Source organism: Delphinus delphis, chromosome 5, assembly GCF_949987515.2.
Source record: "Delphinus delphis chromosome 5, mDelDel1.2, whole genome shotgun sequence".
NCBI classification, from domain to species: domain Eukaryota; kingdom Metazoa; phylum Chordata; class Mammalia; order Artiodactyla; family Delphinidae; genus Delphinus; species Delphinus delphis.
In genome coordinates this window covers 90,341,089-90,368,116 of record NC_082687.1, presented here as the reverse complement: position 1 = coordinate 90,368,116, position 27,028 = coordinate 90,341,089, and the positions used below count along the sequence as shown (strand labels likewise).

The following is a 27,028-nucleotide window of genomic DNA, read 5'->3' as shown; positions in this document are numbered from 1 at the left end:
AAACAACAGGTATGAGGGTAAATTTCATTTTAACAGAAGCCCTTATTTCTGGAGTTATGAAGACGGGTAGTGACTCCTGAATATGTCAATCAGCCATTTATACAGCAACTGAAATAATAACTGCCACCTCTTGATGGGAATTCAGAGTAGCTGGACTAATTTGGTTATGTTTTTATCTCTTATTCTTAACTTTTATTTCAAATTTGTACGTGAAAATAAATAAGAAAGAGATGATGTGGTAAAATATACCTACTGCAGTGGTCCCCAACCTTCTTGGCACCAGGGACTGGTTTCCTGGAAGACAATTTTTCCACGGACGGGGTTGCAGGGGGGACGGTTCAGGCGGTCATGCGAGCCATGGGGAGCGATGGGGAGGGATGCGCGATGGGGAGGGATGCGGAGGGATAGGGAGGGATGGGGAGGGATGCAGAGGGGTGGGGAGGGATGGGGAGTGACGGGGAGGGATGGGGAGTGACGGGGAGGGACGGGGAGCGACGCGGAGGGACAGGGAGCGACGGGGAGGGACGCGGAGGGACGGGAGGGACGGGGAGGGATGGGGAGGGACGGGGAGGGACGGGGAGGGACGAGGAGGGATGGGAGTGACGGGGAAGGATGGGGAGGGAGGGGAGGGACGGGGAGTGACGGGGAGTGACGGGGAGCGACGGGGAGGGACGGGGAGGGACGGGGAGGGACGCGGAGGGACGGGGAGGGACGGGGGAGTGATGGGGAGGGATGGGGGAGCGACGGGGAGCGACGGGGTGGGACGGGGAGGGACGGGGAGGGACGGGGAGGGATGCGGAGGGATGGGGAGCGACAGGGAGCCGCAAATGAAGCTTTGCTCACCTCCTGCTGTGCAGCCCGGTTCCTAACAGGTCTCAGACCGGTACCGGTAAGCTGCCCAGGGATTGGGGACCCCTGCTCTATAGCTATAAGAAAAGAAATGACCACTGGCTGCAAAAACTTAGAAGATAAAATACAGGAAAATACCAATTCTCCTCTGAGGCACTACTCAAATATTTCTGTAGTGTTTAAAAAAATAAGCACAAGTACAAGTAGTTTCATAATTTCTTTAAAAGTTTTACATGTATGGACTTTATGAAAATCCAACATGAGACCTGACTGATACATCATCTCTTCTGAAAAACTATGTTTTGATCAAAGAACTACAGCTATGGGTCACTAGATAATGCCGGTAAAGGAATTTAACATGTGTTAATAATTGTAAAGAAGAGAAATATCTCTAAGAATGTACAGAGCTAATATGAGTGGTTGCCTTAGCTGAGAACAAGCTATTTTTCTCATTATTTCATTACAAATGGCTAAGAACTAAGGAAAGGGATTTGTTGCCAATATATTCCCTAGGGCAGGTAATCACGAAATGCTACACGCTTCTGTAGCTTGGTTACGGAAGTAGTTCTGAATCCTTCACAGTGGCAAAAAAGGACACAGAAAGGATAACAGTGCATGAAGAATTACACTGGATTTAAAAAGTATTCCTGAAATCTGACACACAGATATAGTTTAATAACTGCAACCAGCGTTAGGAAGCACTGTCTTCTCTCTCTGACCGCATTCCCTGAAGGCCACGCCAGCCGCAAAAGGGTCAGAAGAAATCATGCACCTGCTCTTCCACCTGTCACACTAAACAGTGAGGATCAAATGAAAACACTCTGAACACACTTTATCCAAGATAAAAGGATAAAGAAATGAAAATGCTGCATTAATAACAATGAAATTGTTAAATGTCATCTGCTGTAAGAGACAGAATATTTCATCTTCTCTTCTGTATTCATGTTCAGAACCCTGGGCAAAATTAGTTCAAAAATCGTCCGTAAATTCCATGAATTTCTGATGTTAGTTCATGAAACACACAAGATAATACATAGACTAAACTTGATGATATTTAATTTTAATGTAATAGAAGCATAAAATAACACTGCAGCTAGAATATTTATGTGCCTTGGAGTTAAGTACCCCTGGGTTAAGATTTCAACTGTCCTGTACATGATAAATGCCCATAGCAGATTATTTAGCATCTCCAAGACTCAGTTTGCCCATCTGTAAAATGAGACCAAGAACCCTATAAGAAGTGCCCAGAATGTCTCATTTCATAGTAAATTAAGGACAAAAAAAAAAAAAAAAACCAGAAGGCAAATATCTTCATTAAGTAATTCATGCAGTTTGAGAAAAGTCAAGAGATCCAGGCCCCTCCCCACATTTATGTTTTCAAGCACGAATCAGCAGGGGTACCCTCAGCAATTCTAAGAACCAGAGGAGCAAAAATTACAGACACATGTATCAGCAGGGCAGTACGCTGGGCAGTTGTTTGGGGACAGCCATGATGGAGATGGGAAGTGCAGAACTGACATGTAGTCCAAACCTGACTAAATAATAACAAGAGCAGTTGATATCATTATTTAAGTTCAAGCAGTCTTCATGGTTTTCTCCTAATTACAATCTATTATATTGAGATCATAGCTATCTCAAGGTATGTTATGTTGCCTTGATTACTTTTAATGAAGGAATTGCTCTGTTGTGAGAGTCAAGTTTTAAGAGTGTTATTTATGTCACTGTTAACTGGCTTCAGCATCCTGGGGGGCCTGGGGACCCCACTGAACGTGTCTCAGCTTGTTTAGTTAAGTAGTCAATATTCAGTGAGAGGTCTAATTGTGATGACCATGAGGACTGTGGCAAAGGTGAAAGCTCTGACGTCACTGTGGTACAGAAGTAAAGAGGATGATGATGGGGAAATGGGTCGGAAGGGAAGAGGGGAAAAAGCCTGAAAATAATGTCACATGGAATAAATGTTGCATTTATTCTCCATTTCTTTACAGAAAGGATTTGAGGCAGCCTAACACAATTAAAAAGATTATTTATCTTTTAATTTAAAAAGAATTAAGAGTGAGAAATACAGACTTGAAGAGACACAGATAAGTCAAAAATACACGTCAATGCAAATACCATATCATAACACTTGCATGTGGAAACTAAAATATGACACAAATGAACTGTGTATGAAACAGAAACAGACTCATAGACATAGAGAACAGATTTATGGTTGCCAAGGGAGAGGGGAGGAGGGGGAGGGATGGACTGGGACTTTGGAGTTAGCAGATGCAAACTACTACATATTGAAAGGATGGACAACAGGTCCTACTGTAGAGCACAGGGAACTATATTCAATATTCTGTGATAAACCATAATGGAAAAGAATATAAAAAGGAATATCTATATATATGTGTGTGTGTGTGTATAACTGAATCACAAATTAATGCAACATTGTAAATCAACTATACTTCAATAAAAAAATAAAAAATTACATGTCAATGGCAGAGCTGCTGGGACTGGGGAAAAATTGATGCTTACTAGGTTTCTAGTCAAGGCAATAAAGACAATTTTACAATTAACAGAAAGAACATTTCCTCCAGGTAGACAAACTTGCTTTTATAAAAAAAATTCTTAGAACACGTGAAGAACACTATTCAAGGGCGGCAGAGTGTCATGGGCAACACCCTCAGCCATACGTTCACAACAAATGGAAAAGCTGAACTTCCAAGATTCCTCCAGTTCTCCCCATGGAAGCAGATTCTGTTTTTTTCTGATTACAGAAACATTATGTGCATCTCGTCTTCTGGAAGTATGAAGGTCTAAGTACTCTGGACAATTCTTATAAAAGTCAAAAATGCTAAAGGAAAAAAGTTACCTTTTAAACGCACCACTGGTCAGTGAGAAAATAAAGGCTCCACCAGAGACTAACAGCAAAACAACAGGAATCCAAGGAGCTCTGAGGGTGAACTCAGCTGATCACCGACTATGTTTTGACTTCCACGCAGGGCCTAGGCCCCGCCAACACAGGCCTAACAGGAGAAGACCACTGCGTAAAGCTGATAACACAAAGGAGACACCCCCAGGGTCAGTACAAACCAGCATTAAATTAGCCTCAAGGAAGGAAGGGAATGGCAAGGAGACTTGAAACTTCCCTGTCTTGACCCTGGCATGAGGTGGGAGGTGAAAAAATCTCTTCCCTGACAATCTGTCCACACAAATCAACCTTCACACGGGACTGAAAGCAGAGTTCACCTTTCTTCTGTGGTCTGTAAAACCTCAAGCGAACAACTAATTTCAAAGTGACCCCCTTACCCCGCTATTGCCCCTCGGCTCTTAGCAGCAGCACATAAATATCACGCTTAATAATGATACATTAGAGCATTCTCATTAAGACTGCTCATCACCAACATGAATCAGCGCTGTTCTGGAGGTCCTCACCAACGTATATACAACCAGAAAAAAAGAAGGATGTATTTTATATAGGAACAGGGAAACCGGCTCTTCTTTCCTGGTGACATAATTGTCTACAAAATCCCACATAACCAACTACAAAATTATATGAATGAATGCCCAGACACGAGGTCCACATGTTTTTAAAAAAAACCATAATCAAGGAAAACTGAACATGGACTAGGTATTTTATGATATTAAGGATTTAGAATTCATTTGGGTGATATAATGACAGTATCATGGTTCTATTTTAAAATTCCTTATAATTAAAAAAAATTATGGATGAAATGTGACATCTAAAATTTGCTATTAAATGTTCCAGCAATGAAAAAGACAGAAAGATACAGAGAGTGAGACAGAGAGAGAGAAGGTGGGAGGGATAGAAGACAAAGGAGATGAGTGGATAGGAGAGATGAAACAAGACTGGTAAATACTGAAAATTGTTGAAGCTTTGTGAAAGGTATTTTAAAAAAGTATTAATAATAACATTCCTTCTCCTATGTTTTTGGCATTTTCCAACTAAAAAAAAGTTTCTGGAAAGTTTTTAAAAAGTTAAACGCAAAGAGAACTTTTTTAAAAAAGCAAGATAAGGATGGAAAATGAAGATTCTACACTGGTTCTCAGAGCCTGTGCCAAAGACTTGTTGCCCAGTATCACCTGGAATTTGTAGAAATGCCAATTCTCAGACTCCCTCACAGACCTACTGAATCAGAACCTCAGGGCATGGGGCCTACCAGTCTGTGTTTAACAAACCTTCCAGGTGATCATGACACACACACACATTTGAGAAACCATGTGGTGGAAGGATCAAAAGGCCAGAAGCTGGCTCTGAAAATCTTTACAGAAAAGTCTGACAAGTAAGATGAAGGAATAAAACATTAAAAATACCGAAAATGAAAAGGAAACATAACCATCAATACTGAAGTGATTATGTCTTAAAATGAATAAATGAAAGAACTTTACATTTTTAAAAATCTGTACATAAAAATGCAGTAAATTAGCATTAAGGTGCCTGCCTCACTCACATATTTAAAATGAGAGCACAGGAAGGAGACTATACCATGTAACCAACTCTAATCTTCATAGACTTTCTCATCTTCTGAAATGGATGTACATTTGTTTTCACGAGAGAAATCACTATCGTAAATATGGAACAGACACTGCCTGACAGACAACCTTCAGCTCTTTTTAAAAGACCCCAGGAAACAAATCACTTAGAGCTGGCAGTTTGATAGCGTCTAGCACCCACCTAAGACCATAGAGTACCACCCTGTGTTGGCTGGATTCAATCACAGGTTATTTTAGTTATAACAAAATCTACAGCAGAATAACTTTTTGGACATAATAGAAAAATCAATTTAATTGTCCAATTATGCTATATGCATTTAAGGATACCTCAGCATAATTTTATGCAGTGGTAATTAACTTAAAATGAAGCCCTTAAAATGAAGCCTCATGATTGCCTCTTAATATAGTAATAGACAGTGAAAGCAATGGCCTGTAGTCTAAGTTTCCAAAGAATCAGATATCTGTCACTGCATCATAGGCAATATTACATTTATACCTCAATTGTTCAATCCTGAATAATCTTCCTGTTTCTTCTATTTATACTTAATAAGTTGCCATCATTTGTTTCCAAAGATGATTAAAATTTTACCTCCTATGTTAGCCAGTGAAAGTGACAGCAATCTCCTTCAAACTAAGTTTGTAGATAAGTAACTAAAGCAGTCTCGTGATTTTTTTTTTTAAGGACCTCTTTCGTAGTCTCTGAGATCATAATAATGTTAAATTTCCCAACCCTATAAAAAGTATATCCTAGCTTTGCAATGATTCTGCAAAATAGTTTCACCTATATTTCTCACTTGCACACACAAACTTTGCACGTTACACAGAGCAAGTATCAACCCCCATTTTAAAAACAAAGGGCCCATGGTTAATAACTCACGAACCAGGTCCACTTCCAGTCCTCAACAAGATGCTTCCCCCTAAGAACATACTAAAGCAGCAGACCATTTTTTCCACACACCAGCAAACATGGTGGAATGTACTGCATTGCTCTTCCCAAGTTGGGAGGTGTGCAGAAGTCCCTCACACCAAAACAGGGCAGCATGGGAATAAACATCTATTACATGATGGCAAAATCTTTCTCCAGGTCCACATTCCAAATGTCATTCCAATTACTCTAGTGACCACCTTCCATGAATGACTTCTAATCATGTGGGCAGCTAACCTGTGATTATAATCAACAAGGGAGAGCAGTATTACCACAGAAGCAGAATTCACACGGCTCCTCCCAGGGCTAAAAAAATTTACCATGCGAAGCAGGCTGTGGCCCAAAGACACAATCAAGCAAGAGAACAGTTCATTAGGAAACTGTGGTCTGAAGTTCAGATAACAACACAGAAATGCTAACTCATCGTCAAGTGGTCCGTTGACCTGAATCCTATCTATATACATGTCACTATTTTCTTTCCTTTAACAGCTACATCACATCAAGTAAAGTAACTAATGTACTAGGGCTGCAGTTTCAAAACTTACCACCAAAATGCAAGATATTAATAGATACTATACAAAAAAAATTCCTTGGTTAAATGATTTAAGGAAAAAGGCATATTACTTACCTTTTTGCACATTAATGAATCTGAGATGTCCCACATAAAGAAATAAATTAGACTTTGTTTAGTCCAGTCTTTTCCCCACAGTACTTTTGGAATACAATGGGCAACACTGTACTTTCGAAAGTAAATGTTATACAGCAGAAACTTCTGGATTAGACAGCCAAGGTTCTTGGGTTCTGTTTTCAGCCCTGCCCTAACCTAGCTGAAAAACCTTAGGTAAATCATTTAATTTTTCTCTGGGCTTCAGTGTATGACCTAATCTAAGTTTCTTCTACCTCTAAAATTCATTTTTATGTAAGTGATTTTATCACAAGAGAAACAGTTTATATAAAGCTCTCACCTAGCTGGAAACTTAAAGTTTAAGAATATGTTAATCTGCATCTAAAAACTTATTCAAAACATTATTTGCTGCTCATTCATTCTGAAAACCGTGGTTTGAAGTTTTCCCTTAAAGGATATCACGTGGACAAGCATATCACAGTTTTAACGTGGCCCCTTTTCAAAGCTATTAAATTTTCATAACTTGTGTATTTTAATCACATGAAATTTTTTTTTTTAAGTTCCTAAAGTAGTCTTTCACTTCTCTAGGACATTCCAAAAGCAGTTAAGCAATTTAACACAAGATCTGGGGGCCTAAAACTCTCACTAAGAAGGACGGACACCTGACAGTGTGGAGAAGAGAAATCCCAGGCAGCCTGAGAGAAGCAGCCAGGCTGACCTACAACGTGGATGCAGGACGTTGCTTTCTCACAGGCTGGCTGTGCCCCATCACGGTAATTTCCAAGAACTGACAGTTCACCTCTACTCTTCCCAACAAGTCACTATAATGGAGCATAGGTTTTTCAATGACAATTTTAGAAGTTAAAAGGTATATTTAGTTCAAATACAGCAAACATAAACAGCCTTTCAAAATACAGATTGAACCCTATCACATGACCATTTGCTGATATGCTATATGCTACAAATCTGAACCAGAAAATACCTCTTTTGATTTTTCCTCTTTAGTAAATCTTCCAAATTTCTCTATCATTTCAGCCACAAATATAACATCCATCTTGTCAGAAAAGTTGGCTGCTTCCACAGTGTAAGCCAATAATTGTCGGGCTGTGGCCACAGCGTTGGTAAGGTTGAGGGGCATCTATATTAAAAAGGGAAAAAGCAGCACTTAGCAAAATGATGGACAAAATTTTGACATCCTACCTTTGCATTTCAAAACATGGCAATGAATTCAAATTTTTTATCATCTACTCACTATGACCTTCTTAAAGTGCTTTTCCAAAACTGAGAAGACTGAAATATTATTGGAAACTTACCTGAAGGAATTATTTTTAACTTGGAATGGAATATAACAGTACCTAAATGGGCTGCACCATCTCTACCTAGCCAAATTCTATATATACCCAATTCCAATTGCCTAGTAACACCTTTCCCGAGTATTCCAGCCAGGAAGGATCAATATCTGGCCTGGAACTCCTGCCACATGGGAGCATGAATCACTTATTTGCCTCTTATCTGTACTGTCATGCACTGCCAGTCATGCTTCCCATTTGTTTATTTATTGACTTAAACACGACTCAGCAGCAACCATTACAAAAAGGGTATATCAGGTGCAGAGGAACGTAAGAAAATGTGTAAGACACAGAAAGCACCTGCCAGCAGCTTATAATCTGCTATGGTTTAAAAAAAGACACACAGAAGCAGAGATAAGGAAAAGCATACGAATAGTACAAGTGCAACAAGGGATCACTTGTGACAAAGGATTTATAAAAGGAACTAAAGGGTAGCTTCCCAGGTGCATTTGAAGGATGGTTGGGATTTTGCCTGGAGATACAGATGATGAAGGTATTCAGGCAAAGGCACAGAGTCAGGTCGTAACTGGAAAGGAAGAGTGATGCCAGAGATGCCCTTCTCTGGTTGAGAAGGACAGGTCTGATCCCAAAGACACAGTCCACTGAAGTATAAACACCAAATCCTATGCTTTACTAGTATTAAAAAAAAAAATCTTATGTATTTGGTGTGAGTACCACGTTTTATTAGCACCCTCGGCCGATCTGAAGACTTTCCAGTTACCTGATTAAACATATAAAGAACTCTAGTGACATCATTTGCATACTGGCAGCGAGAATAATCATCATCCACCCAAAAGCCACCTCGATCACATCTGCGCCAGGCCTTTCTCTCATCCTGGGCGTTTCCGGGATAGATCCCACCGCTGTGGGTATTCCGAGTACACTGCAGATGTGCGGTAATGCCTGCCAGCGTTCTGGGCCACCTAGAGAGACGAAGACAAAATGGCCTAAGAGAACCTACGCTGACACTAGTAACAGCAGAGGAAAATCAAGGTTTAGAACATGTCACACAGAATCAGACAAAAATCAAGAAGAAACAAAACTTTAATAATAAGGACCCCCAAAAAAATTTTTTTAAGTTAAAATGGACTAAACCGTTTTAAGCTACCAGCCAAGTGTATTTTATTACCCTAACAGAATATTTTCCTAAAATATTCTAAATATAAACAGACAGGGAAATTGTATCTTACCCAGTAGAAAAAAAAAATGGTACACCAAATGGTCCTGCGTTTCTTTTTAATTACTGTTACTGTATTGCTGGCTTATATAACCATTAGTTACATAAGGTCAGAATCTTATCCAATATAAATAGAATTTGCCCTGTCACAGAAGGAGAGTTAGGATATGTATAGAAAAGAGCTACCATAGCAGGCCCAAGACTGCTCTCCTTAGAAAGGCCTGCTTGCAATGCTGGTCCTTCGGTGGCACCTAGGAACTTGGGGCTTGGAGTGTTCCCATGAACAGTTAACTGGTAAAGGTGATTCACTGTACCTAGACTGTCTGGACAAGCAATATGGTGTATGCTAAGCACCTGCTTTCTTCCTGGGGGTCTGAAGTTTTGGTATCAGGTTGGCAGAGGATGCCTACATGACCAGCCCCCAACAAGAACTTTGGGTGCTGTGCCTCCAGTGGGCTTCCCTGGGCAGAAACACTATACAGAGGCTGCTGTCTTTTCAAGGCTGGAGGAGCAGTGAGCTCCGTGTGACCTTCCTGGGAGGCAGAGATAATCAAGAACCTTACATGTGGATCTCTCCAGAACCCACCTGTGTCTTTTTCCCTTATTATCCAGCTATGTATATTACTGTATCACTATATCTTAGATGTCACTACAGCTATATGCTGAATCTCATAAGTCCTTTTAGCAAACTTCTGCACTTGGCTGGGATGGCGGGGGGTGGGTCTTGGAGATGTCCAATACCATATACAACCGAATTTATCTGGGTGAAGCCCAGATAAATTGTACAGTCACTGTGCAAGTGAAGTGACTACACTGACCTGCTGGTATGAATCAGCACTAACTGGATTGAGAGAAATCTTTGTTATTTGAGCTTTATTTCTCCAAAACTGGGAATGAAAATAACATATTTGATAATATGTTGTATGTCATATATATATATATTATATATATGAGTCAGTTATAGCTGACTCATAACATATGAACTGCTAAATTATAATATCAGCCACACCAAAATAGAATGCATTATGAAAAACTATATAAAAGATGAAGCAAGACTAAACTAAATCTTATTAATGCAGTGGAAGTTGTAACTGTATAATATCTTACAGAATGTCAAAAGATAAATAATTCATTAATCAGTTAAATGGTTAGACTCTACTTCTATTTTTAAAAATGGAAAACCCTCCGAAACTATGAGTAAAAACAGAAAATCCACCACAAGCAGAAAACATACTATGACTATTTAATGAAGATGCTGAATTTAACAAAATTAACAAATGTTATATATTGCACTTTAACGTATACTTTAAATATTTAAATATTATAGGTTAACAGTTAATCCACATAAAAAACTTATCCATTGGCAATAATAAATTATGATTTCCACACATTCATGTCAAGGAGAATTTTAAAGGGGGAGGGGGAGGAGGACGAAAGACTATTTTTAAAAAATCAGTGGAGAAGTAGCTGAGGTAAAGATGTTATTGCTTCTTTACCTTTGACTTGAAAGATTAACACCAAAGGGTTTTTTTTCTTATCCTTAAAAATCAGACTTACAGCCACAAGGCAGCAATACCACCAATCATAAGACAGCTATGAACTGGGTATTCAACAATCTTTATGCTGCTTTACAGAGCTACATATTTCCCTTCATCTATATTAACTATATAACTCATTGCTAAAATTCTAAACATAAAGAACTTTAGGTAAATAACATATTTAAAGATAATGTTTTAAAGCAACTTTGAAAGTAAGGAGAGTCTAAGGTAAAAGTTTTTAGCTCTCACAAATTCTAAACTTTCTACTAAAAAAAAGCAAACAAATCACAATATTTAACCCATTCTGATCATCTTAACAGAGTCCAACACTAGTGGCTCCCCAGCTTTCAGACCACCCAACAGCCTTCCTTTCTCAAAGTCCCTCTTGCTTAATTGCCAGAAGAACCAAAGGGGAGGAAAAATGGTTATGTGTTTCTGCTAATTATGATGTCCACTTAACTGCCTACAGTTAAAAGTCAATTAGCACCACAAAACCTTCCAAAGGTCATCCAAAAAGAGCCCTTAAAAAAAAAACAGGAAAAAAAAAAAGAAAACAGGAAATGCTATTAGCACACTATTTTAGTAGAATTTCCAAACTGTTTCCTAAAGTAGTGGTTCTTAACTTTTACAATAAAACCACCTGATAAAAATGAACACTTCTCGGGCTTCCCTGGTGGTACAGTGGTTGAGAGTCCGCCTGCCGATGCAGGGGACACGGGCTCGTGCCCTGGTCCGGGAAGATCCCACACGCCTCGGAGCGGCTGGACCCATAAGCCAGGGCTGCTGAGCCTGTGTGTCCAGAGCCTGTGCTCTGCAACGGGAGAGGCCACAACAGTGAGAGGCCCACGTACCACAAAAAAAAAAAAAAAAAAAGAACACTTCTGGCTCAACTTTCAGAGACTTATAAATCAATAGATCTCAGATAAAGTTCAGGCACCTCTTTTTACTTTTAATCTCCATAAATGATTCTGAAATCACTTATGGGTAGTCCTTAGATATATAAGGATATATATGTGAATACACATACATTGCTCAAATTTTCTTTCTGACGACAGGAGACTGGTCACATATGTCTATGCCTTTGAGAATAAAAAGACGAGGGGCCAGTCAGCCCTTTCCAGCACTCTCCATGTCACTGACCTGAAATCCCCTTTATTGTTTACCACCCTCTCGGGAGGACAGTACTGTGCAGAGCTTTCTAAGACCACAATATCGACGGTTCTCGTATTGTTCCCACGTTTGGACTGGACATGGCAGCCCCAATTTCCAGTCGATCCAGCCTGAATATTAGAAATGGTTAGGGCACTGCATGAAGAAAGAGTTTAAAGAGAGAGAAAATATGGTTAGGCAAGAAGGAAGACAACATGTGCTTCGATCATTCTTTGAGCAAACATGAATGTATGCTGTAGGACAAGCGCTTGCTTGCTAGATTAATAATAATAATAAAAAAATAACCCCTCCATTTAAGTACTTCAGCAGCAAGTCAAGACAGGCAGGTAAAGGGAGACCTAAAATACTACGGTAAAAGCTATAGCATAAGAATGAATGGAGTGGCACTGAGACTTCTCCCTCCAAGAAAAGGGAGGGCAGGCCACCACAGGGAGCAGAAACCAAGTGCCAAGGCAGAAACATCATGGCACTTCCTTCAGCAAAACTAAAGGAAAGTCAATTTCTGTTTTGTATATAAGTTCATTTGTAACCTTTTTTTTTTTTTAGGTTACACATACAAGCAATAAAAACAGAAACAGACCCACAGACATAGAAAACAAACTTATGGTTGCCAAAGGGGAAAGGGAGGAGGAGGGATAAATTAGGTGTCTGGGATCAGTATACACACACTCCTATATATAAAATAGTAGCCAGCAGGGAACTTCACTCGGTATTCTGGAATAACCTATAAGGGAGAAGAATGTGAAACAGATACATGCATACACGTATAACTGAATCACTTTGCTGTACAACTGAAACTAACACATTATAAATAAACTGTACTTCAATAAATAAAGAAAAAAATCAAAAACAAAATGGTAATTAAAAAAAAACTAATAGTTTCCAAGTTATATCTACCTTTTCAGATCCATACTCAAGCATGAAGAAGACTACTATTATGAAGTGTGTAATTAATATTTAAGATGAAATATTTTGTGGAAAAGGAGTTAAAACCTGTTAAGTCTCTAAAAAGATTTAATAAATTACCAATTAATGCTTTAACAAAAGTAGCTTCCCATTTAAAAGTACACTTCAACTTATAGTAACAGCTATATTTCTAAATAGCTGTCAGAAAATTCAACTTTCAAGATGAAATCATAATTCTCTAATATAAAACCTATTAATTAAAGAGCAAATGTCAGAACCTTCAATTAAACTTTATTCCCCCCACATGATCTACTATACTTTGCTTTCATGTAGAAACAAATAAATCATTAGACATAAAGCATGTATAATTTTAATTAACTTAACAAAATAATGCCTTGAAATTAAAACACATTTTTCTAGCTTCCTAAAATCATTAATGGCTATACAACAACAAATGTTCTAATAAAGAGTTTTGAGGCACTGTGATTCTGAACCAAAGAAAATATTTATCATCTTTACTAAGTTAGTAAACAAACTAAAACATTGAAATAAATATATTCAAGGTAAAATGACACAGAAGAGTTTGACATTAAATTTAAATAACCAGAAAGCCTGTCAAACATTATACTTTGCATAACTCTATCGAACTAGGAAGTGTATAAAAATTTTTGGCAATAAAAAGCATTCCCTAATCCAGAGATCCCCAAATTTTCTTGGTTCGTGGTTCCTTCACTAGATAACTTCCACAATGCCCCTAGCCTCAAAGAAACACCTAGGGTGAAAGCAATCTACAGATTCAATGCAATCCCTATCAAACTACCACTGGCATTTTTCACAGAACTAGAACAAAAAATTTTACAGTTTGTATGGAAACAAAAAAGACCCCAAATAGCCAAAGTAATCTTGAGAAAGAAAAATGAAGCTGGAGGAATGAGGCTCCCTGACTTCAGACTATACTACAAAGCTACAGTAATCAAGACAGTATGGTACTGCACAAAAACAGAAATGTACATCAATGGAACAGGATAGGAAGCCCAGAGATAAACCCATGCACATATGGTCACCTTATCTTTGATAAAGGAGGCAGGAATGTACAGTGGAGAAAGGACAGCCTCTTCAATAAGTGGTGCTGGGAAAACTGGACAGGTACATGTAAAAGAATGAAATTAGAACACTCCCTAACACCATACACAAAAATAAACTCAAAATGGATTAAAGACCTAAATGTAAGGCCAGACACTATCAAACTCTTCGAGGAAAACATAGGCAGAACACCCTATGACATAAATCACAGCAAGATCCTTTTTGACCCACCTCCTAGAGAAATGGAAATAAAAACAAAAATAAACAAATGGGACCTAATGAAACTTCAAAGCTTTTGCACAGCAAAGGAAACCATAAACAAGATGAAAAGACAACCCTCAGAATGGGAGAAAATATTTGCAAATGAAGCAACTGACAAAGGATTAATCTCCAAATTTTACAAGCAGCTCATGCAGCTCAATAGCAAAAAACAAACAACTTAATCCAAAAATGGGCAGAAGACCTAAATACACATTTCTCCAAAGAAGAGATACAGACTGCCAACAAACACATGAAAGGATGCTCAACATCACTAATCATTAGAGAAATGCAAATCAAAACTACAATGAGGTATCACTTCACACTGGTCAGAATGGCCATCATCAAAAAATCTACAAACAATAAATGCTGGAGAGGGTGTGGAGAAAAGGGAACCCTCTTGTACTGTTGGTGGGAATGTAAATTGATACAGCCACTATGGAGAACAGTACGTAGGTTCCTTAAAAAACTAAAAGTAGAACTACCATACGACCCAGCAATCCCACTTCTGGGCATATACCCCGAGAAAAACAATTCAAAAAGAGTCACGTACCACAATGTTCACTGCAGCACTATTTACAATAGCCAGGACATGGAAGCAACCTAAGTGTCCATTGACAGATGAATGGATAAAGAGGATGTGGCACATATATACAACGGAATATTTCTCAGCCATAAAAAGAAATGAAACTGAGTTATTTGTAGTGAGGTGGATGGACCTAGAGAGTCAGTAAGCCAGTCAGAGTGCAGTAAGCCAGAAAGAGAAAAATAAATACCGTATGCTAACACATATATATGGAATCTAAAAAAAAAAAAAATGGTTCTGATGAACCTAGGGGCAGGAGAGGAATAAAGACGCAGACGTAGAAAATGGACTGGAGGACACGGTGCAGGGGAGGGTAAGCTGGGATGAGTGAGAGAGTAGCATTGACATATACACACTACCAAATGTAAAACAGATAGCTAGTGGGAAGCAGCCGCATAGCACAGGGAGATCAGCTCGGTGCTTTGTGACCACCTAGAGGGGTGGAATAGGGAGGGTAGGAGGGAGATGCAAGAAGAAGGGGGTATGGGGTTATATGTATACGTAGAGCTGATTCACCTTGTTATACGGCAGAAACTAACACAACATTGTAAAGCAATTATACTCCAATAAAGATGTTAAAAAAATACAATCGACTATAACAGAATAAAATAGAAAAACAAAAAAAAACACCTAGGGTGGTTCCAATGACTAAATGCAATCCTAAAACTATGTATATATGTCCTAATAACTTAGTAGCCATTTGAAAAAAAACACACATCAATTAAAATAAGTATTTCATTCTTAACCACAACTACTTCCTAATGGGCTGTGCATGCCTATTGGGCACTCCAAAATTAATCAAACATTAGATACAGATCAAACAGTGATATCCATATTCCTTGTTCCAAAATTATTTTCACACACTACTTGCTTTTGCACCATAGTAACTGTCAAAATCCCATTATCTAAAGTATGGCACCAGCAAAAGAGATGCAGTATCATGTAAATTCAACACCCTAACTGCCTGGAGCTGGTAGCTGTGTCGTGTCTCACTAATGCCCAGTATCACTATGCTCAAACACTTATAATACCACACAGCACCTCCGTTAACACACTGTGGCACCCCAGGACACATTAGCATACCTTCTGGGGAAAACGGTCCTAACCCAACTTTCAGCAATACCTTCAATGTCTAAAACCAATTATTGGAACAAAGTTTTCAGGAATCCTCAACACGACATATTAGGAGATTTAAGGAGAAGGAGGTAGCTTCAATTTCAGTGTCTAGGAAAAATACAAACTCTGATTCTTACTAATGAAGGATCAACGACATGAGGAGACCAATGAAGAATCAAGAGCTGTATGAGGTAAACCAGTCCAATAACCACATACTTCCTTTTCCTACAACTTCTTTATTATTCTGGGATTAACTCTGTGTAAAGGACTTCTCAGTCTTCATATGAAAGATTTTCACTTTGGTAAGTGTCCCTACCAACAAAAAAATGTTAGGTGAAGTTGCTATCCTTAGAATTAATTTTTTTGTAATGCTAAAGGAATTTAGATTAATTTAAACATGACTTACAGAAATAAATTTATAAAGTAAATCTAGTTACTTTATAGCTACAAAATTTAAGAGTTAAATTAAAGCTCTTGGAACTATATTCAATATCCTGTGATAAAGAATAATGGAAAAGAATATGAAGAAGAATAATATACATATAATTCAGTCACTTTGCTGTAGAGCAGAAATTAACACAACACTGTAAATCAACTATACTTTTCAATAAAATTTAAAAAAATAAGGCTCTTTTATTCAGAAAAGGGTTCTATTACATTTTTAAAGCTTTATTATTGTATTATATGTCAATTATTGTCTACTCAGAAAATAAACTGCTTAAAATATACAATTTGGGGACTTCCCTGGTGGCACAGTGGTTAAGAATCTGCCTGCCAATGCAGGGGACACAGGTTCTATCCCTGGTCCGGGAAGATCCCACATCCCGCGGAGCAACTAAGCCCGTGCGCCACAACTACTGAGCCCATGGGTCTGCGTGCCGCAACTACTGAAGCCAAGCGCCTAGAGCCTGTGCTCCGCAACAAGGGAAGCCACTGCAATGAGAAGCCCACGCACCGCAACGAAGAGTAGCCCCTGCTCGCCGCAGCTAGAGAAAGCCCGCACGCGGCAACCAAGACCCAACGCAGCCCAAAAAATACATATATATACAATTTGGTAAGTTTTGACATATGTATACACTTGTGAAATTATCACACAGTAAAAATAATGTAACAATTAGAATCTTCTCACTGGAACTTAATATTAAGTGCAAAGAACATATAAAAAACTTTCCTAACAATCTTATCCCCAATAAAAGAACTCTGCTTCTGGTAATAGCAGAGTGGTTCCTATCAAACCACCCTCCCCGCAATTAACAGTTAGTTATAAGCTGTGAACAAAACTACAATATGATAACTATCTGAACACATGGAGAGTGATCCAAAGCAAGCAAAAACCGAAGAGGACCTGACAGTAGGAAGAAGGGAATGGCAGTGGGGAGTAACCAGGAAATTTTTTTAATGGCTTTTGCCCAAGGGCAGGCATTATTCAAATAGAAACTCAAAATCTTATCGGTTGAAAAATCAGAGGACAGAGGGAGAAAGGAGCCTGGCTGGAAGCCCAAACTTCTGCATATAAAATCCACCCAGCTCTTTAACTGACCCTGACCCTGACCCATGCAGACAGGGCAAACACCAAGCAGATTTCAGTGGCTGCCTAATACAGAAAAGCCAGATCTAGGAGTCTGAATTTAACCAAGGTAACTGTTCAATGAAACAAAACTAGCTGTCTTGAGAAGAATACAAAGGAATCCAGAGTCAGGGATCAGCAAACTTTTTCTTTGAAGGCCAGAGAGTAAATACTTTAGGCTTTGCTGACCAAGAAGCAACGCTGGGAATATTATGTAGGTACTTTTATAACCATTTGAAATGTAACCATTTAAAACTATAAAAAAACATTCATAGGCCAGATTTGTCCCATAAGCTGTACTCTGTCTACTTTTCTATAGCAAATTATTCACAATGTCCAGGATACAATCCAACATTACCAGACATATAAACAATATTTTTTAAATAGGGAAATATAAACCATATTTATAAGAAAAATAGTAAAGGTGACAATCCCAAGATGACCCAGATACTGCAATATGAAAGCAAGGATTTAAGGGTATCTACTATAAAAGTTGAAAGACACAAATGAAAATATGCTTCTAACAAACAGTTAGGAAATCTCAGAAGAGAAAGAGATATTATAAAATAGAATATTCGAACCTCAAAATGCCCAAACCTGAGTCTCAACTCAGACAGCTTTTAGTTTCTTGGTAATTTTTTCATGATGCTTTTGTAATACTACCCTAAAGTGCCCCAGGAGAGAGCTAAGAAACTACAGATCTACTCTTCAATATTCAAGCTGAGGTCTATCTTTATGAAATTGGTAGGAAGGAAAGACAGAGAGAGACAGAAAAAGGCTTGGAGAGATACACAGAGACAGAAAGAGAGGCAGAGAGAAGGAAAGAGAAAATTCAATACCTACAGATTAAGATTTTACCAAAATAAAACATGATAAGTGATAACATCATATTTATTTTTATCCTGTTTTTTGTACTTTAAGTTCATTCCAATTAACTATTGCTATGCTTGCACCAATCGTGGGTTGACACGTGTTATATTCTTTTATACTAGTGGGGTGAAAAAAGGAAGTATCTTAAAATGTTACATTAATCTTAAGACAGTGAAAATTAGGTGATTCCCAAAAGTGAAATTCTAAGCTTATTAGTAGCAGGAAATTGTTAGAAATTAAGTTTGGCACTAAAAGTTTACATTTTTTCCTCGAGACTTTAAACAAAAAGTCTCTCACTTTTAAACAGTGTTTCTCTTTTATCCTATGCTTTTTTCCTCCAAAACTGGATGGAAAAGATAGTTATTTAATTTTAGAAGATAAGTAACAATCAGGAAAAGAAATGTCAGAAGTTTGCTTTTTTAAATGCAAGAAGGTAAAATATTCATTCAAATTCTAACTAAACAGTACAATTCTGAAATGATAAAATCCAGAGACAATTTCTCATCTAAAAAAAGTTTACCTTGCAATCAACGAGCAGTTGTGAATCATGTTCTTTTCAACAAAGATACCTTGGGATTCATCAGTTTCGACTATTCGCCCATCCTGATACCATAACACTTGCATGTCTTGATCAATATATGAAGCCATACACTGGAAAGGAAGGCTGTCTCCTTCAAACACAACTTGACGATGAGATGGAGTCATGTAGAAAGATGGTAATTCAAGGGGAGGATCTAGAGACAGTAAAATAAAGACTCAGTTAACAAATACAATACTATATTCACACTCCAAAATTTAAAATTATAGAAAGTCTAATTGAAATTTTAAAAATGGAAAAACAAATTTCTCAGTAATCAGCATTCTAATGTTAGTATCAACAAAGCTATTACTGAATTAAGAGGGTCCAAGATGAAAACACCGTTAAGTAAAATTAAAATGAAACCATTTCATATCAACTTTTACAAAGCTGATATATTTCCTTCCAGTAAGAAAAATAAAAGAGAAATTTTAACTACATATGCAAAAATGTACACAAATCTTTTGGCTCATTAAAAGTCTTTAAAATATTTAGTTCCTTTGTCTAACACAATAATTCTACTTTTAGTAGTATTCTATCCTAAATAGCTAATATGTAAAGATGTACACAAGGAAATTAATCCTTTTAATGTTTATAGAGTGAGAAATTATTAACCTAAATTTGCAGTAATAAGGAATTTGCTATGGCTACATCTCTGTAATGAAAAAATAAAAGTTATGGCCACATCTGTATAATGGATTGGTATGCATCTTTTATATGATGAGGAAACAAGTTTACACCATTTCCAGTTACAAAAGGTTACAAAATAACATTAGAGTATGATATTTTGGACAAAACATAATAAAAAGGTATAGAAGATGATACACCAAGGTATCCTTGACATTAGCTACCTGTGAGTGATAAGAATGTAAGTATGGGTTTTGTTTTTTTCTTCTTTTAGTTTTTCATTTTTCCCCCAGCTTTATGGAGGTATAACTGACAAAATTATAAGTTATTTAAAGTGTACACCAAGGTAATTTGATATATGTACACATTATTTCTTTTCATAAATCTTTAATCCAATGAGCATATTTTACATGTGAAACAATAATGATAATAAAAATAAATGGAAAAAACGGATACAGTTGTCTATTTTCAAACACAAAGACTAAACTAGAACCTACCTCTATCATTTTAAGGACTGTGTTTGGTTTTCTGTTTTTTGTTTTTCATTTAGCACATGGTAAATGTGTTATTTCCCTCAAGCCTTCAGATATTCTTAAAATTCATGATTTTCAACAGCTGCATACTATCTCACTGAATTGATGTACCATAATTAAACCAATGCCCTATTTTTGAGAATTTAGGATATGTTCACAAAGTCTGAAGACTTACACACACAGCTGATGATTTCTTAAGAATTAACCCCTACATGCAGAATTACTATACGAAGTTGTATCAATTCTTTAAGAACACCAATACATATTGCCAAACTATCCTTCAAAAAGGCTGTATCAATTCACACCCCACCAACAAAAAGTGTGATTGTGTCCTGAGATTTTATTACTATCAACAAATTCCTGATTTGCTGTTAGAAAGTCTGAAGATCTATACTATTTATTGAAACTGGATTTCATAAAGAAAGCTGTTCAGAACCAAGAACTTTAAACACCCATCGAAAAAATGTTTTTTAATCCAGCTGACTTAACTATCAGCAAAAACTAAATATTATCAAATCCATGAAGACTGACAGTTGTAATCAGTCCCAATGTGTAAACAGAACTCCGCAGTTTGTCAGGCAAAACAAGATAGCAAGTAAAATACAGTTAACCCTTTCTCAGTTTGTCTTCCTTACCGCACGTCAACAACTCCTGCTTCACACCTGTGACTGGCTGGGCCTGAAGAGACTTAGGATAAACACACCGTGTGTCCCGTACCGTGATGTTTCTCTCCTTTACCCAGCGATGCATCCACAGTATGTTACAATCACACAGCAGATACTCAGTCTGAAATTCTCTGTAGCATACAAAATGCAATTTAGAGGTTATGGTGAATGAATTAAATCGCATTTTTGCTTTATGTTGGCTTTACCCTTTGGGTGGCAAGCACATTCCTGCTCACCCTTACCATGCTACGGCACATACTGTACCATCAACTGGTTATGGTCTCCTTTCCCTTGAGATGACGCCAAATGCCTGACCCCAGCTCCCTTCCCCACTGATTCGGGGAGTGACTCCAGTTTCAATCAAAGTTGGCACGTGAACAAAATCTATTCCTCATCTATGTAACAAACTCCTGAAGCCCAGGGTACTGGAATACCACATCCCCATCCTTTGTGTCTATCAAACTGTTACCCTTTCATCAAGTCTGTGGTACAAATACTGGATCCTGAAGCCTTCCCCAATTTTTCCATCATTACTGCCATGTTCTTGGCTTAAATACCTGCAAACTCTGTTAGTTCTGGCAACATAAAGCAATATATGACTGTTTCACATGGTTATATTCTGTTTATCTGACTAGGATGACTGGCTGACTTCTAATTCCTAAGCACCACCTTCTGGTCAGTTTCCAGCACGATCAGTTATAAACACTGGCAATTTTGCCCAATTTTTGGATGAAAGTACTTCCTACATTGCTGCTATCCAGGGTCTCAAAAGCCAGATTATTTTTACAGCCTTTATTTCCTAAACTTCACAGAAATGGCTGACATGAGCCCACTAAAAGGAGATGTTTTCACTAAAAAGCAGTTTTCTGGATAAGAACCGTAGCAGTACCAAAAAGACCAGATAGAGTTTGATGCCGTGTGATTCTAGAAGTACATACATATGTCTGCCATGGGGAGAAGCACCGTGAGTGCCTAACCTATCAGCTACATCCCAATGAAAACTGCTAAATGAGATTGAAATGATAAATTTAGAAAACGAAAGATGAGGAGGAGGGAAGGGAAAAAAGGGAAGAAGTCAGCATACATCAAACAGAGACATCTGGCAGAGAAGACATTTTTCACTGGAAAAAGAGACTCAAGCCCATATGTTATATACCATAAAAATTTGAAAAACATTATATTTAACTGTAATTCCAACAGAAATCATTATAACTTATACTTTGAAATATATTAAGGTTTATCTGAAAATACAGTTAGCTTCAAAAGTAACTCCTATACAACCTCGCACTTAATAAAACTGTATTTTGGGGGGAAAAAAATCAGCCAGTTCTAAAGCTACAGAGAATTATGTAAATATGACCTTACGCTGACTTCATAAAGCAGGCATTCTATGTAAGCATGCCTAGAAATGTCAGTAATAAGTTGTGAATTCAGTTTGGGGGATGGAGTTACAGGATAAAATTAAATCACTAAAGCATAACATAGTCTTAACTATAAATTCTTTTTTTTTCTTTTTTTTTTTTGGCGGTACGTGGGCCTCTCACTGTTGTGGCCTCTCCCGTTGTGGAGCACAGGCTCCGGACGCACAGGCTCAGCGGCCATGGCTCACGGGCCCAGCCGCTCTGCAGCATGTGGGATCTTCCCGGACCGGAGCATGAACCTGTGTTCCCTGCATCGGCAGGCGGACTCTCAACCACTGCGCCATCAGGGAAGCCCTATAAATTCTTCATAGGGAGGGAGGCATATTTTATACTTTGGGAATTTAATTAGCTGAACAAAATATTTTCTGATTTGGAAATACAAAGAGAAAAAATTACCAATTTATTTACTTTAAATATAAATTAGAGAGATAGAGTAGTATTCTAAGGAGAAAATGGTTGTCCCAGTCTGAAACACATTATTAAGGTTTATGGTATGTTTTTCAATGTGGATGCAAGTTCTCAAGTGAGATTCTAATTATTGCAGAATCACAAGCTTTTCCTATGAAGTCTCTTAAGCCATATAATAACTTTTTAATTTTAAAACACTAAAATATATCTACTAAAACAGGAGAAAAATTCTTACTTACAAAGATCGTAATGAGCCAAGATAATCAAAAGTTCCTTGAGATAATGATGAAAACAAATTCCCTGAAAGGTTCCTGGAAAAAAGGAAATAATTACACTTTAAGCAATGCTAACAATTATATACCGTTTTATCTATTTTATATTTCCTAAAATGTCCTATCATTAACTACTGTTATAAAGAATTTATGAAAGTTGTTTTAAATCTTATGAAGAGAAACATCTAGTAAATATTTTCTCCAAAGCTGAAGAAGAAAATTGTTCTTAACCTTATATAAGGCAGTAAACAAAATTATTTAAAATTACTGCTGGATAAGGATTTTTCTATCAAATATCACGTGAACCTCAAAGTTGACTTCCTGAACTAGATCTTCAGTCATACTCTCATTGAAACAAGAATTATTCTTCATGTGTTCACTCAGTATCACCTAAGAAAGCAAAAATTTAAAAAAACATGGAAAAGGAGGGTCTGAAGGGCCAGCAACAGCTGACAGTAACCCAGTAAAAGACGTTGGCAGAGTGAAATGAGTCCAGGGTTTAAGACGAAAGACTTGGGATAGAATTCCGTGTTGGCTTTGGGCAAATTACTTAACCTCTCTTGTTTCCCCCTGTATCACGGCTTTAATACCTAAACACTTGCAGAGTTTTGTATGAACTGCAGAACAACTTATGCTACAATGTGAGTAGTTTGTTACACCCATCATGCTTTGACCAAATCATTTTTTGTGATTTCTTCCATGCTTGACTATAAGCTCCAGGAGAGGAAGGACTTGTGTGTCTTATTTACTGGGGTACCTCTGTCAGCTAGTAACAAACTGGGGTATATAGTAGGTGCTCAATTGTGGTGGCTGACTGTTCAGACCCCACCTTTAGGAGGCGCTAGCAAGGACTCTGGGAAAATGGCAGCATGGTCCAACCATCACAAGATCTTTTCTGTGCCTATTGTAGTAACAAGAATGATAAAATTTTGGGACTTCCTTTGTGGCACAGTGGTTAAGAATCCGCCTGCCAGTGCAGGGGACACGGGTTCGAGCCCTGGTCCAGGAATATCCCACATGCCACAGAGCAACTACACCCGGGCACCACAACTACTGAGCCTGTGCTCTAGAGCCCGTGAGCCACAACTACTGAGCCCTCGTGCTACAGCACACCTAGAGCCCGGGCTCCGTAAAAGAGAAGCCACTGCAATGAGAAGCCTGCGCACCACAATGAAGAGTAGCCCCTGCTCGCTGAGTAGCCCCTGCTCGCTGCAACTAGAGAAAGCCCGCATGCAACAACGAAGACCCAATGCAGCCAAAAATAAATTTTAAAAAATAATTAAAAAAAAAAAAGAATGATAATATTTGGACCTAGAGTTCTCAAGGAAGAAGTCCTGAGACCTGCAAGGAGGCCTGCCTCTCCGCCAGAGTCTGAGTTTCATCCTTCAAGTGTGGAAGAAAGTGACAATTGGGTAGATGGATTCTCCAGTGAGGAGAGGAAAGAGAATTGATGGGGGAGAGGTCAGCTGTTACCATGACACCTGCAGCAATGTATTCCTGGATGGGAAGACAATATTACACAAACACCAATCCCTCACAAATTAATATACTGATATAATGGATTTCAGTAAGAACATCACTGGATTCATTTTTATTGCCTTAGGACTTTTTTTGATAGAAAAAAGGCTGGATAAAATAATTTTGATCTTCATAAAAGAATTGCCTAGGAACTTAAAAAACAAAAAGAATACTTGCAAATCAAAAGAACCATGAAAGCGATGCCCTTTTCATTTTTGGCCTATCAGAGTGAATACTGAATGTGGATTTCGAAAAGGGTACAGCTGATGGAGTGTAAATCACTGTAACATTTTAAGAAAGTAACCTAGATGCAATTAAAATGAACAACTATACTTTTATGAAGGTACCCTATGTGAAATTATATGACTTCTGGGATTTACTTTAAAATGTACGCAGGAAGACAAGAGATGTGAGGTGTAACTAAAACAAGACTGGCTATGAGTTACTACGTGTTGAAACTGATTGATGGGTCCATGGAGATTCCTTATACAATTACCTGTAATATTTTTTTCGATGTTTTGAAAGAGTCCATAGTAGTAAGTTGGAAATAAAAATACATTCTACAAATATAGGATTTAAGTATGAACAAAATAATTGCAGCTTACAGGGACCATTAGATTCTAATTACTATGTAACTTTATTCTAATTATTAGGTATTATAATTTTTTTTTCCCTTGGAAATCACAGAGGAGGCAATCACATTGGAGACAGACATGCCATCCTCTCAGTAAGTACCAACACAAACCAATTCTTCCTCCAGTGTTGGAACAGACTGCTATTTGTTTGGCTGGACACCTATGAAGTAATTGGCTTTGGCTGGTGGCCATAAAAACCTACACATACTTTAAAACATTAAAATCCCATTCCAACTCTGAGGTGCTCACACCAAAAGAAGCATAAGGAAACTGAGAATGACAACATTCCCAGCAAAGACACCGCTCTTGTGTCCTAATGTAGTTTACTGAATGGGGTGGTAGGTGAATTACCCACCTACTCCCACTCATGTTGTTTCTTCCTCTGTCAATTTTTCTTTACTTACTTTTTGCTACACAGATATATCTGTATTCCTATAAGTTAAGTGTGTATGAGGCAGCACCTGTGTATATACAGGAATGTTTACCAGGGCAGATTTGTTAAAGGAGGAGGAAAGGAATCAGATAGTGTCTACATTAACAGAGGAATAATTGACTAAATTATGATCTGTTCTATGCTTGGAATGTTCTATAGCTATTCACATGAACTAAAGCAATATGTATTCTCCTGAAAAGATATTAAGTGTACGTCAGTAAAACATTTTTTAAGTACAATGTCAAGTAGAGCACATTTTTAAAGCCTGCACATTTCGGGGGGGGCGGCGGGGAACGACAGAAGAATCTGAGAATATATACACCAGTTAGTACATGCTACCTCAGAAGGGTGTGTCTGAGGTGATGAAGGGGAGATTTAACTTTGCTTCATATCTCTCTATATGGTTTATTACTTAACAGCACCAGTAATTTTTAATTGTAAAAAGGAAGTTCTTATAAATATCACTCACCTACTATTTCTGATAGAAAAATATTAAAGGTATAATTTTCTTAGGGGAAAACAGGCTTTACACTGACCAAAATTCATAAAGAAAAAAAAGGAAATCTTTGCTTTTTTTGATCTCCTGACAATTTCTCTGTAAATTAACTTCCTAAGTGAAGGACAGAGACTTCACTGAAGTCCATTATTGGGTCCCATCTTTGTCTGTCAGTTACTCCTAGGGTTACAATGGGAATCTCTGGGAGGATGGTTTCACTTCCCAGAATTTCTCCATCAATAAAGGCAGAGATCAATACATAGAATTCATCAATTTTACCCACCACACCCAAGTCCACTGAATCCTCTGACATATTTTTAAAAAGCCATTTTTGAATTTTTACACTGAATCGCCAAAGCCAAGATGTTTCGATATGATAAGAAGTATGGGTGGAAATGCAACAGGGTGTCTGCCAAGGTTTCCAGCCCCTTTGGCTAAGAGGCCAAGTCAGTCTGAGATCCCAAGTTCCAGGGTAACCCAGAAAGTTCAGCTGAAGAGGTAGCTGAGGAAATAGCTAGAACAGTGATCCACTCTAGACTGATTTGTTTTGTACACTTACTCTTTGGGGTGGGAAATAGTAATTAGGGAGCTTCTCTGATTCCTAACCTAAAAAATGTACTACATGAGGTGGATGGACCTAGAGTCTGTCATACAGAGTGAAGTAAGTGAGAAAGAGAAAAACAAATACTGTATGCTAATACATATATATGGAATCTAAAAAAAAAAAAAAAAGGTCATGAAGAACCTAGGGGCAAGACGGGAATAGAGACGCAGACATAGAGAATGGACTTGAGGACATGGGGAGGGGGAAGGGTAAGCTGGGACAAAGCGAGAGAGCGGCATGGACATATATACACTACCAAATGTAAAATAGATAGCTAGTGGGAAGCAGCTGCATAGCACAGGGAGATCAGCTCGATGCTTTTT

At 38.0% G+C, this 27,028-nt stretch overlaps 1 protein-coding gene across 2 annotated transcripts in view; it reads right to left on the bottom strand.

Annotated features, from left to right (window-relative positions):
* Positions 1-27,028, bottom strand: part of ADGRA3 (adhesion G protein-coupled receptor A3) — a 119,260-nt gene that overhangs the window by 38,753 nt on the left and 53,479 nt on the right. For both annotated transcript variants that reach the window (XM_060012748.1, XM_060012749.1), the window contains exons 5-10: positions 22,987-23,058; positions 20,889-21,049; positions 19,037-19,250; positions 12,101-12,265; positions 8,967-9,168; positions 7,879-8,034 (exon numbers count right to left, since the gene is read on the bottom strand). In XM_060012748.1, the coding sequence (XP_059868731.1) occupies positions 7,879-8,034; positions 8,967-9,168; positions 12,101-12,265; positions 19,037-19,250; positions 20,889-21,049; positions 22,987-23,058 (970 nt within the window). The remainder of the gene's footprint in view (positions 1-7,878; positions 8,035-8,966; positions 9,169-12,100; positions 12,266-19,036; positions 19,251-20,888; positions 21,050-22,986; positions 23,059-27,028) is intronic.